Genomic DNA, 13,723 nt, shown 5'->3' with positions numbered 1-13,723 from the left:
CAGCTTGCATTTTAGGTCTTGTTACAAAGTTACAATCTTGTAATCTGACTACTGGGAAAAAGGAGACTGAGGAATTGCTTCCTCTTGTCCGCAGTAGACTGATGCCATCATCTCAGTTTAAAAGTCATTGATTGGAGCTCAAGGATTGTGTTTTAATTAAAAATTACAATGTTTTTTGGAAAAATCTTGAGTTAAACGTTTACTGAAAATGTATTATATTGCAGCTTATCAATCATTAGTGGTAGCTGCATTAGTTTTCATTTTTAGGCTTTTCCCCTCTGTTTTCACCTGGTTATTTGACCAGTAGCATCTGGTCTCCTGTATTAGAGTGCCCCCACTCTAGCAGATTTAGATATACTAACAAAAAGAACCCAAACTCCAGCTAACACTTTATAAGCAGTTACATTAACAGTTTTGTTTTCTTTTGGGATAAATGTTTTACATAAATAAAAAAAAGCTGATCATTGAAAGCACCCCTGCTAGTGTTAAATGGTTTGGCTCATCTCTGCAACTGATACATTCTGCTGGAGAGCTTGTTCTTTTGAAAAACAACATACTGTACAGATCACCAGATGAAAAAGGAAGAAAGAAAACTTAAAAAAGATAACTAATACTGCTATCACATCTGGTAAGCTGCGCTATAATAAATGTTTGCTTTTGGGTGTAATACTGCTTTAAAATACTGTTTGGGTAATATTTGAATAGTGTAAATTAGAGTTCTGATTTTTTTTTAAATTTATTATTATTATGAAAACTATGGGGTTGATTTACCAAAACTGGAGAGAGCAATCAGCTTCCAACTTCAGCTTGTTTAATTAGACTTTGACAAAAAAACTGGATGCTGATTGGTTTCTATGCAGAGCTGCACCAGATTTTGCACTCTCCAGTTTTAGTGAATCACCCCCAATGTGTATCAATGAATGAGTGAATACGGAGTCTGCTCAATCACATATAAAAACACCTTTATTTCATATACAAATAATGTTTTATTGCATTTAATATAAGTTCATCTACTAAATTTTCATTAGTAGTTCTAAAGATTGAAGTTGCAATTCCAAGCACATCCATAGAATGCAGACTCGTCACAATGAATACTTAATTTGTTCCAGTGACAACTGCTACAAAAGATGAGTTTGGCCTTTTGGCTGCCAGAACATGAAGTGAGCAATGTGATAGGACTACCGTAATGAGGAAATTCTGCAGTCCGTGAACTCGCAGAGACCTGCAGAGTGAAAGACAAATAGCTGTGGAATTGCATCTGAGAATATCAGAGCTTGAAAAACCAATTACAAATGTATACATTTCAAATAAGTTTACAGAAGGTGAGCTATAGCAGCCTTTGCCTTCAGTTAAAGATTTCGGATTTGATGCACAGCAAAAATATTTAGTGGCTGAACAGTTGGGAATAAAGGAGCCCTTCTTCTATCCCTCTGCCCCTGTAGAAACTCCTTTCTGCCACTAGATGTCCTTCCTTTTCTAGACTGAGTGATAGACAGCCTCATTCACCCTGCTTCCTGTGAGCCCAGAATGCTATTGGCACACCCTGAGGGTGCATCATCACACTGATCTAGGTTCCCATATTGCAGCACTGGACATCCATGTGCATTCATTCTGCTGAAGCAGCAGATGAAGAACTTGTAATATCATCAGACGTCCAGGCTGCTGGATTTAAGCTATATACTGTATGTAAACCCTCACCTTGCAAAATAACCATTCAGTTTACATGAAAGGCAAAACATGTGTGTGTGTATATATATATATATATGGGCAGCACAGTGGCTAAATGGTTAGCACTCCCGCCTGGCAGTACTAGGGTCGTTGGTTTGAATCCCAACCACGGCACCACCTGCCTGGAGTTTGCATGTTCTCCCTGTGCCTGTGTGGGTTTCCTCCGGGTACTCCGGTTTCCTCACACACTCCAAAGACATGCTGGTAGGTGAATTGGCTCCTGTCTAAATTGGCCCTAATATGTGTATGTATGAATGTAAGTTAGGGACCTTAGATTGTATGCCCCTTGAGGGTTAGGGACTGATGTGAATGTACAATATATATGTAAAGCACTGCATAAATTGACGGCGCTATATAAGTACCTGAAATAAATAAATAATATATATATATCACATTATAAATACCTTTTTTCCTTTTTTTATAAGTGACCACATACCCTCTGTTCTAAGCTGCATAAGAGGTAGGGTTGGAAAAATAGCAGCACACAGATCTTCCCAGTGAATGGCTGTGCAGGGGAGAGGCCCATGGGTAAAACATCTCAGACACATTTCGCAGGGTGCCCCGCTTCTTTAGGACGTTGCTGGTGGGGCCCGATTTCTAGACCTGTTGGTATCCTTGGTTCAAAATAACTTGTTGGACTGGCCTGTTATGGAAACTGGTGGACTATTGTTGCTTTGTTTCCCAGTCTTCCTCCTTTCTCGGATTTAGTACAGTGGTACTGCCCCCTTTTTTGCTCTCACACCTGCCCCAGAAGGGGATGGCATTTGGTTGGCCGTGACATCCTCCTACCATGTGGAACCTCTGATGGTTTGTTTTTATTGCGCTCCCCCATACTCCTCAAGAAGCGGGGCACCCTGAGAAACGTGTTGGAATGTTTTGCCCACGGTGAAAACATCTCAGGCATACATTGGAAGTCATCACGATTCATAAGTGCTTTATTGTCATCAATAATGGGTTGTGCATTTCCATGGGATAACATATAAGGGAGCTGCTATGAGCGCATTCAAGTCAAATCGGGACCAGGGGCGGACTGACAACTCATGGGGCCCCTGGGCAATAGGGGATCAAGGGGCCCCTGTGTCCTCACCCACGCCCAAAAAAGCCTATAAAAAAGCCAATGAAAGGTACCAGGGGCATCTCATAGGGCCCCCTACTGACCCCGGGCCCTCGGGCAGTGCCCGAGTGCTCGAATGGTCAGTCCGCCACCTGATCGGGACTATTCTGAGTTTATATAATAAAAGAACAAATTTCAAGGAGTGGAAACTGCATTTATTTTTCAACACACTCCCCTGCTACATTTATACACTTATCCCAGCGTTTAACTAATGCCTGGAAAGCTATGGCATAGAAAGATTTGTCAGTATGCCTTTGCCATCCTAGGACAGCCTGCTTCAATTCGCCATCAATGCTGACATGCTGACCTCCAAGGTACTCTTTTAGGGGTCCAAACAGCTCCAAACAGGACTTGAACTTCCCTCGTATTTACTAAAGTGTTTTGTGCACAGTAATTTTATGTTATTTCAAAATGTTGGAGTATTGTAATAAAATTATTTACTGTTTTATATATGCGTGTTTTTGGCATCTAAAACTCCATCTTTCCCTCTTTGAACCAACATTAGCGTTATTAAGATGTGGTGCCCTTTGAAATAACCCCCTCTCTATCGCTAATCTTTATGTGGACTTTTAAAGCACTACATATTGACAAATATTTGTTTAAAATTCCATTAATTGTATTTATACACATAGATTATTAAAATCATTACATATTTTTTTTTTTATTACAAAAAAACAATGTTATTACATAATGACCCAAAGTTATTGCTATATTGTCCGTATAAGGCAACTCAAGTTAGTACATCGGGGCAATGCCCAATTTATCGATTATCCAGTTTCTTTTTGGCAGATTTTGATATTCAGCCTTCGACTCAACACATTTCCTGGATTGTTAAATCCGCTTTAACAAGAGTGCCATGGGTCAAATACTATTGAAAATATAAAAAGCATAACAAATGAACATTCAAATTTTGCATATTAAATTAATTAATTTAGAACTAGTTAGATAATGCTTCAAAATACTTTCTGTCCTTCTAAGAGAAATGGAATGTTGAGCTCAAACCCGCGACCTCCGCAGGGGCAAGAAGAAGGACCCAAACGTCCCCCTCAGAAACAGGCCCATCTCTGGCCTAATGGCTGGCACACTTTGCACATGGCAGAAGACAAGATACTTCCATAAAATCTAAACATGTGCAACAACATAAATAATGAGTGTATAAAATAAATCACATACACTATATCCTCAAGAATCAGCTAAGCTAATCAGTGATCTAGGCTCACAGCACCAGCATAGATTCCATCATCAAATGGGGTTAAATTAGCTCAATGTGGCTTTAAAGGTGTAAAGATTGATACCATAAGATAAAATCTATTATCTCTGTGCTGGGAAACTAAGGGCAAATAGATAGAAGATCATTACCTGCATAGGAAAAGGATTCAGAAAGAATGGCCTATAGGCAGGTATGTTTGCATATATCTAGCATATAAGAAAACAACTGTGCATTAACAAATTATGTTCACCTTGCCAACGTCATAGAAACAACTATTACCTAATTATGTCCACCTTGTCAATGTCATATAAATTGCCAAACGGGCAAACCACATCACAGCATAACTTATTTCTGGAACTTGATAGGTTCACTTCAAAAAACAATTGTGCATTAACTAATTATATTCACCATGCCAACATCATATAAACAACTATGCATTAACCTTGTAAACGTCATATAAATTGCCACACGGGGCAAAACAAATCACAGGGCAGAGCTTGTTGTGATCTTCTATTTAGCAACTCACTGTATTGGGTACAAAGTTCAAAAAAATGTCAACACAGAGTGAATCACAACAGCCCCAAGCCACCAACATAGAGCTGAGGCAGTTATTATGCCAAACAAAAAAAAAATCACAATGCCAGGTTTTAGAGGCAAAAGCACAAAAATTCACACTGTAGCTGGACAGCATGCAAGCAGCTTGATTGGGGCCTAAGGCAGCAATGTGAGAGAGAGAGAGAGAGAGAGAGATGAGTAAAATGTTGAGTATGATATGCTAAACACAGCAACCCAAAATATTGTAGACGCTTACTGCCCATTAAGTGAGCTGAGCTTGGCCACTATGTCAAAGGAAGAGATGAGGTGTATTTTATTTGGTTAAAAAAAATATTTCGGCTTATTATGTCACAGTCAAGAACCAGAAATATTGCAGAGGCATGCAGCACAGCATGTAAGTGTTTTTACTAGGCCACAATGCAAGACTAGGCAGCTTTGCTCCTCCTAAAATATAAATCAGAGAAAGAAGCCATAATAACTGAACTGATTAGCAATTGGACAATATGTACTCCTTATTTAAAAATGTTTTATATAAGTGGGAGATCTGGAAGATCTGGTCTGGGATAAGCAGTCTTTTTTCTCAGACCATAGGCTTAAACAATTGCAAAAAATGGATGCGGACTTCTTCAAGTTTTTTTTTATATTCCTCAATTCCAAAGGGAGAGAGCAGGCAGATTGAATGTAAAAGAAAAAGAGAAAAAATTTAGACGTATTTTCTAAGTTTGAAGACAGAAAAATTGGACAGTTTTGAAGGACAACTTATAAGCCTTTATTGAACAGGTTGCAATTTTTGGAAGGAGAGATGATACAGATGATCAACAAGTGAAAACGTGGAAATTCCCACAGAGCTTACTCCAATCCTGTGCTGTATGAAAAACGCTGCATGACTCACTTTTATAAGGGGTCAATACATTCTGGTAAGCCTCCTCTTTCACTTGGGTTATGAGGGCATTGAAGGACTTAATTGATTTTGAAGATTCTAAGAATATATACTGTAGTAATACAAGACTTTTTCATCACAGTAACATGTGGATCTTTACATCACTGAACTTGATTGGATTAGGCTGATTTATTTTTAGGCTGGCAGTATAGTCCTTCAAGTTTTCACTTGCTGAGCACTGGTTTATTGGTTGATTGTGAGTTTAAACACTACGGGATTTTATTTACCAGCTGCTGAGGACTATGTATGTAAAGTATTAGTGCATTACTAGGTAATTTGTTTAAGGATACAGATACACAACATCCACGACTGCTGTTTTGGCCTGTAGACACAAAGGCTGTTTGCTCTTCTCATAGCTGAATGGGAACATCTGCCTCTTCCTATAGGCCTGCCAGACATGTTGCTGATCATGTGGGGGTTTATTCCCTACTTTTATTTGCAGCTATTGGAAGAACTGTATGGTGGGGAAGTGGTTCTTGGGTGCAATGTAAATTGTGGAGTTTGGGTTGTCTGCAAATCATGGTGCTTGGTGCAGTAAACAGCACCTGAATGATCTGCAGTGTTACGCTGGAAACAAAGGGCAACTCTTGTGGCAACAGATCCATGCTGCTAATGCTGCTGACCCCATAAAAATATAAATAAAAGACCCCAACAAATAAAACTCAAATAAAATAAATCTCAAACTCAAAACACATAATATCTGTAAGCCCAAACACCCACCTGAAAAAAAAAAAAATTGAGATAGAGGTATTATATTTCACCTGTTTAGCAAGAGCTGTTAATTAGTAATATGCACTTTCTTCAATACACTGGGCCTTGAATACTGTCCAAGTAAAAGCCCACAAAATATTGATTTGAAGATCACTGTAGATGCTTCAAAACCCTACATGCTGCCTGCCATATTGCTAGCTTAGATTCTTTCTCGGACTTGACAGGTTCACATTAAGAAAACAACTATGCATTAGCTAATTATGGACCACCACCTATCTTTGGTGTACCTGCTACATGCCTAATTAACTCCATCCACCCATCTTCCTTTAGCCATTGTTTTTCTGCTAATTTGTATTCATGTATTACCATTAATATTTTTCTGTTTTGTTTATTTTGTTAATGTTTTTGTTTTTTTTTTTATTTCTTTTTGCAGCAACAAATTTCTATAAATACACAACATTTTCTAAAAAAGACTATTTCATTTGTAAAAAAAAACACTATGCTTTGGACCAGAAACATAATTTAAGTGTCATTTCAGGAGACAAATTTTAGAATAAAATGTAAACTTTTTAATATTCAGTAACACTATTTTTGCCCCCCCCCCCCCCCAAAAAAAAGATATATGTATTACTTTGCTATCATAAGTTAATGCCAAAGTATATCATGTCAGAAATGTAAAAATGACTGTGGACCATAAGAGGTATACTGGTTGGAAGCTCAAGCAGGTAAGGAGAAACTATTAAAATGTCCATGCAGGGCAAAGTGACAGGGTCTCTCCAAATGCCCTTAATGACCCCCTTATACACATCTACCATTGCCACCTTGCTGGTTCTTTCTCTGTCGGTGACACATGATGGAGGAAATTATGTCACCATTCCCCCTGGTTGCTGAAGGCAAGGTGAATATATACAGACAGAGATCCTCCTGCGCAAAAGGGAAATACACCTACTGGAAGCTGCCAGCACTTAACCTGCTACCCAAACAGTGTAAATATTAATAAAATTATATATAGTGCAGCGCTCAAGACTAAATCAAATACTACAATAACTGTGCTCACATGCAATAGTGTCACAAGATTAATCAAAAACAAATCATTAGGTGAGATATCTTCATTATAAAGTGCCACTCAGGTTTATTCCCTATCACTTAGTGCCCACATAATCAAACAAATATATATAAAGTAAATAAACTACCATTTGAGAAAATAATTTTCACAGTGCTCCAAGTGTAATAACGTGACCACACTTTATATACTAATCAAAAAAGTCCAAAAAAATATTAGAAATGTTCATGAAAACTGATATTAATAAATTCATGCAATGTGCAAAAAATGTGCAAGACAAATGTGTTCTTATTCCGCAACCGTGTCACTCTTCACCTCCTAAGGCTAGATTGCCTCCTCACCTCCTTACACCGACCCCTAAGGGCCAAACAGCTTTCAGGATCACTCTGGATCCTTATCCCCTGGCGACAAGCACTTCTCTTGACGTTGTAGATCACTTTAGGGTACATCCATTACCCCCAATCGGAAGCCTCTAGATAACAATTGCTCACCAACCCAGTGAACAGAAAAGAAGAATCTTCTAAGTGCAGTATTAAGGCCAAAACACTTTAATGGTCATGCTCAAATAAACATAGCCACTCACATATGTCCATACTCTTCCTTAGCCAGTATGTGGGTGTGCTGCATGTAATCAGAAGGACTTCCTGGATATACCAAGATGGCGGCTGGCGCCGGAAATGCATCGGCGCGTACCGGAAGTTTGCGTGCTAACGTGCCTACGCGTTACGTCACTATCACTCGTGACTTCCTCTGGGCATGACTTCCTATTGCATGTGAGCACAGTTATTGTAGTATTTGATTTAGTCTTGAGCGCTGCACTATATATAATTTTATTAAGGTGAATATATAGAGATCAGGGAGGCTCTTTGCAGAGACACTGTCACTTTGTCCTGCAGTGTCTCTTTCATTAACAATTCCGCTACCAAGCTTCTGGGTAAAATGTATCTATCATTTAGCATTGATCAAAGCAACATAGTGAAATGTCAAAATGTTTTCTTTAACACTGCATATATTATACAATTAAAATGCCTTATATATTTCAGGCTGACCTTCCCTACTAAAGTGGATGACCGAATCATAACATCACTGGTGGCTCTCAAAGATGTCATGAGTTGAATCTTTTTGAAAGGTCAACACTTTGCCCATGCCACTATGTCTGGATTTGGTCCTTCAGCAGTTTTACCAGAAGACATCGGGAATGGAACATTTTTGGAATTGTTCCCTACCTCCCTCTCAACCTCAGTGGATTCCACATCATCAACACCCAACCGTTTATCAAACGTTTACGTCTACGTGTCCATCTTTCTTAGCCTGTTGGCCTTTCTTCTTTTGCTGCTGATTATTGCTCTTCAGAGACTAAAAAATATAATATCCTCAACATCATCTTATCCTGAATACACAAGTGATGCAGGGAGCTCCTTCACTAACTTAGAAGTTTGTAGTATTTCTTCCCAGAGGTCTTCTTTTTCTAACCTTTCTTCATAAAAAGAGATAAAACAGAATTCCTAAAGACAGGAAACCTGAAATTCTTGCATGTGGATAACACCTTTGAATCTGAACATACATCCCTTATTCTGTTTGAAATGATGCTGCTTTTTAGCTCAATTTTGCTTTTGTCATTTATTCGTTTCATCTGCTTCGTGCCCAGTTTCAGTCAACTTGAATGTTTCTCATGTTAAATAAACTTATGAAGCAAATGTACTCTCTCTAATCAGGACCCTCTGGGAGATCAAAGTCCTTCCTATTATAGAGCTCTTGATCTAAACACCAACCTGTGCTTTTTTCTCCTGCGTATAACTTGCCACACACTGTACCTCTATCATACTTGGCAATTGTACTTGCATTTACTGGTCATCTGTAAATTTGTTACTTTTAAAGAGATTATTTTGAGATAAATATTTCTAATTATATTTTTCTTTTTGGCATGCACAATATCTAAGGGCCAAACTAGCACAAGTTTAACATACTTTTAAGTAAAAGGTGGGATAACATGTGTTCTGAAATATTACGTCTTACCTGGGGGATACCTATGAAATCAATATGTTGCAATGGTTTAAGAGTAGTATATGTAATTGAGCATGATGTTTATTTACTTCACTTAGAAAGAAGAAATTTGGCTTCTTACCTATGGGCTGTATAAAAAGCAAATCAACATAAGCAACCAATTAGTGTATCACAGTATGAATTATCCACTTAAAGGGTCAGTCCTGCCAAAATTGATATTAATCCTGTGTAGATGCTATTGGGCTTAGACCTTTGAGCCTGTCCCTCAGCCTTTATTGTGGGTATTACTTTAATCAACCAGATTTATCATTTGTTACTTGAAGGGAGGGCTGCACTAAGTACTTCTAGAAAGTCCTTGTACAGAGTACCTGATCATCATTTGAAGGCAGTTTGTGAATCAGTCTACACACCAAAATATATTTCTGGGTGAACTGGACCATTCAGTTAGGGTTTGAATAAATTAACGTCTCTAGTCAGAACTGTGTTCTCCATAAGGCACTTATTGGCAGGAGTTGGCAGCACAAAAGCACAATAATTACAGTTTCTAATTACTTTTTTTTAACCTGCTCTTTTCTGGTCAACTCTTGACCCTTGTGGATAGATCAGTAAATCATTAGGGCATGCAAGGTGTCAAAGAAGATGCTCCAAAGCTCGAACAACAGAGACGTCATAAGATGTTCCAAGGCCCAAACAAGCTGTCTCATCAATAGCACATTTTTCCTATAATAATTGTCTTGCAAATTTGTTGACCAAAGGGAGCCATCGTGTGAGTGGGCCAAAAACAGCACAATTCTTTAACAAAGCACTGGCTCCAAACATTCATTCCAGAAGCATGGCACTTTACCATATACAGCAACAAAACGGCTTATCGGGAATTCTCCATAAATATGTGAAATGCTTAACTTCAAACATCATGACCTTTATGAAAAAAGGCAAAGAACATTGTGCAAATGTGCTCATTGCTTTATAATAAGGCCAGATGTAAATCATTTTATTTTACCACACCGAGGTGAAACTCTGGAAAGTCCAATGAATTCCCTTGTGGATAGGTTTGCTCTTTCTGCTGCATTAGAGACCCAAATCTTTATAAAAATTAAAGACAGGTTCAGTAAATGTTAATAGTATAGCTGTCAGTGATGAGGGCAGACACATCTTGGCTACCAATAATACTAAAGTATGTATTTTTGTATTGACAGTCTTTCCAGTTCCATCAAACAAAAAAATAATAAAACGCTATATTTAACAATTAACACATATGTGAACTATAAAAAGGTTTTTTGTTTGGATAGGAGGACCTGTAAAATGGAAGTTTTACCCAAAAGTCCAAATATAGGGAAAAGAACAATAGAAATAATCAGTGTTGCCTGTAGGCTCCCAGCATCTGATCCTATCTTCAATACTAACATACATGCTTTGCTCCATACTGTGTTTCTGTGTGAAAATGACCATTCTGACAAGGAGAAGGGATGCCCCCCATCCCACCAATTACTGGTGATCAGATGACTGATGAGGAAATATTAGTGAAGCAGAGATAGAAATCCAGAAGAGCCAAAAAATTAAAGTGGTTGTAAACCTCACATGACATCTGAACAAAGCACATATTTATATAGTTTTTACTTGTCTCTCTGTTATCAGCATGAGTCACTCATGACAAGTTTTACTGACACCAAGAGCTAAAAAGGTGACAGGGGAAGGACCTCCAGCACATAGAATTTGTTTGACAGCCTTAGTTCGGTTCCTGTGAGCTGTGTGAAGTGGGGTGTGTCCCTTCCTGCCAATCAGCTATCAGTGTGTAATTTCAGCTCCCCACCCCCTGCTTTGGAAGTCTGTGAAAAATCCTTTTCATCTCTGAGTTTTACAAGGATGTGCAGTGCAAATACAGCTATGAGGATACAGGACAGGAGTGCCTAGGCACGGTCATATGTCAGGGAGTGCACTGCTATTTTTCAGGAGTAATTCAAGACAAAAGGTAGAACTCTAAGGCTGGACTTACACTGCTGCAGTGCATTACCATGTGTTGTGCAGCATATTAACATGTGTTGCAATATTTCAGCTCATTCACTTGAATAGGGTGCCTAATGCATCAAAAAAGGTGCATGCACTATTCTTTCTAACAGACTTCATAAAAATGCATTATGGTGTTATACTGTGCATTGCGATGTGCTGGAACACATGTGCGATGGTAAGGTGTTGCGCTGCCATTACCAATGTATGGCACCACAGTGCAGCAACGCGCATGATATATGTTTCTGCATGATGTGGTGATGTGCATGTTACTGCAATGCAATAGTGTGAGCCCAGCCTCAGTGTACTGCTTAACCACTTGCCCTCCAGAGGATTTACCCCCCTTCCTGACCAGGCCATTTTTTGCGATACGGCGCTGCGTTACTTTAACTGACAATTGTGCGGTCATGCAACACTGCACCCAAATTAAATTTATGTAATTTTTTCCCCACAAATAGAGCTTTCTTTCAGTGGTATTTGATCGTCTGTGAGTTTTTAGTTTTTTGCGCTATAAACAAAAAAAATGACAATTTAAAAAAAAACCCTATATTTTTGACTTTTTGTTATTAAACATGTCCAGTAAAAATATTTTAAAAATCAAATTTCGTCATAAATGTAGGCCAAAATGTACTCTGCTACATGTCTTTGATAAAAAAAATTCCAATTCGTGTAAATTAGTTTTCGTGAAAGTTATAGTGTTTACAAATCGCGGTATATATACTGGAAATGTATTTAGTTTTTACTAGTAATGGCGGCAATCAGCAACTTATATCGGGACTGTGGCGGGCATTCTGACACTGACTTGGTGTCACTGACATCCCCAGTGACACCAATACTGTGATCAGTGCTAATAAAAAGCACTGACACTGTACTAATGGCACTGGGCAGGAAAGGGTTAACATGTAGGGTAATCAAAGGGTTAACTGTGTGCTGTGTGTGTGCTTTACACTGTAAGCACACTGCTTTGTATGGCTTTGCTATGCAGAGCCATACAAAGCAGTGTGCAGGAGCTGACAGGGGAGAGATCTGTATTGTATTGTTTACATACAGGTCTCTCCCCTATTGGAAATCGTTGGAGATTGCCGGGTGCCGTCTGGGAATCACCTCCCGGGACCCAGTGATTGACAGCCGAGGCTGCAAATGGCAGCACGGGTAGGGCGCGCGCACATGCCCCCTACCCGGAACTGCAAAATCACACATATATATATATATATATATATGTGATTGTGTGTACCCATGCTGCCCTGTAGCAGTATTTCTGCTATAGGGCGGCAAGGAAGCAGTTAAAGAGGTTGTAAACCACCACAAAAAAACGTAATCATGCCCCTGCAGGTTTAAGTAATAAAGTATTAGTATGCACCACATACTAGCACATTATGACAGACTTACCTGAACATGGAACTCTCCAGCACAGCACTGTCATGGCTCCTGGGCACATCCATCTCCAGCCGGTCTTCCTTCCCGGTTTGCGCACTCCAGCTGTATGAATGACCCTGGCACAGAGCTCTGAAGGTAGGGTACGAGTATGCCATCCCTTCAGAGAGCATGCGTCAGTGATGTCACCGGGTGCATGCTGTGTGAATATCTCCTAAATAGTGCACGTTGAAGAGATATTCACTGGACCTCCAGGAAAGCCTTATTATCGGCCTACCTGCAGGTACAAGTTAGAGAGTGGACTTTACTTCCACTTTAAGCACAAATATTATGTCTAGATGTTTCTTCATATATAGTAACTCTTCACTCCTTGAGTTCAGGTCCACTTTAAGAAGTGCTTGATAATGTCAATCGAAATTATGAATATTACAGCCAGAATGAATATCAGCCTACATGAGCGTTTCAATAAAAAATGTATTCTGGGTAATAGATCCCTTACCCGACAGTGAATTATGATGATCATTTCTGTTTCAAATTCTGACCTTTAAATCTAGCTGCCAGTTACAAAGTACCATCAGTGTACAGAAAAGCACATGAACCATAGTAATATCTGACAGTGTCACCCCTTAAGGCTACTGGTGTGATAAATGAATCACTTTCCTAACAGTGTTCCTCAGTACTTTACGCCTTGCAATGGATCTTAATCCTGTGCCTTTGACAATCTCCACAATGTATAAATATCATGTTAAATGTTTTAACTGTTTGTGCTACATACTGTAAAAATAAATGTAAATATATACAGTTTGTCATTTTTCAAAGTGTATCATTTTTTTAATACCTCTTATTCTCATACATACTTAACCTCCCTAGCGGTATGATTATTTCAGATTTTTGGTGCTGAAAGCGGTACCATTATTTTGCATGGAAATATGTTGTTTTTTTATTGTAGGCTGTAATATTTAGGAATAACTCACTGAAATCTGTCCGAACAAGAGTCTAGTAAACATCCCGGGTATGATA

The 13,723-nt window shown here is 38.8% G+C and overlaps 1 protein-coding gene across 1 annotated transcript in view; it reads left to right on the top strand.

Annotated features, from left to right (window-relative positions):
* Positions 1–13,507, top strand: part of SERTM1 (serine rich and transmembrane domain containing 1) — a 52,592-nt gene extending 39,085 nt beyond the window's left edge. Inside the window, exon 2 of the mRNA XM_089690850.1 lies at positions 8,365–13,507. Within this exon, the coding sequence (XP_089546976.1) occupies positions 8,474–8,806 (333 nt within the window). The 5' untranslated portion in view covers positions 8,365–8,473 and the 3' untranslated portion in view covers positions 8,807–13,507. The remainder of the gene's footprint in view (positions 1–8,364) is intronic.
* The last annotated feature ends 216 nt before the right edge of the window (positions 13,508–13,723 follow it).

The sequence above is a fragment of the Staurois parvus genome, unplaced genomic scaffold (genome assembly GCF_062004578.1).
Source record: "Staurois parvus isolate SC_StPar_1 unplaced genomic scaffold, SC_StPar_1.0 ptg000544l, whole genome shotgun sequence".
NCBI classification, from domain to species: Eukaryota; Metazoa; Chordata; class Amphibia; order Anura; family Ranidae; genus Staurois; species Staurois parvus.
Note: the sequence above shows the minus strand (reverse complement) of the source record. Positions and strands in the feature narration are given on the sequence as shown.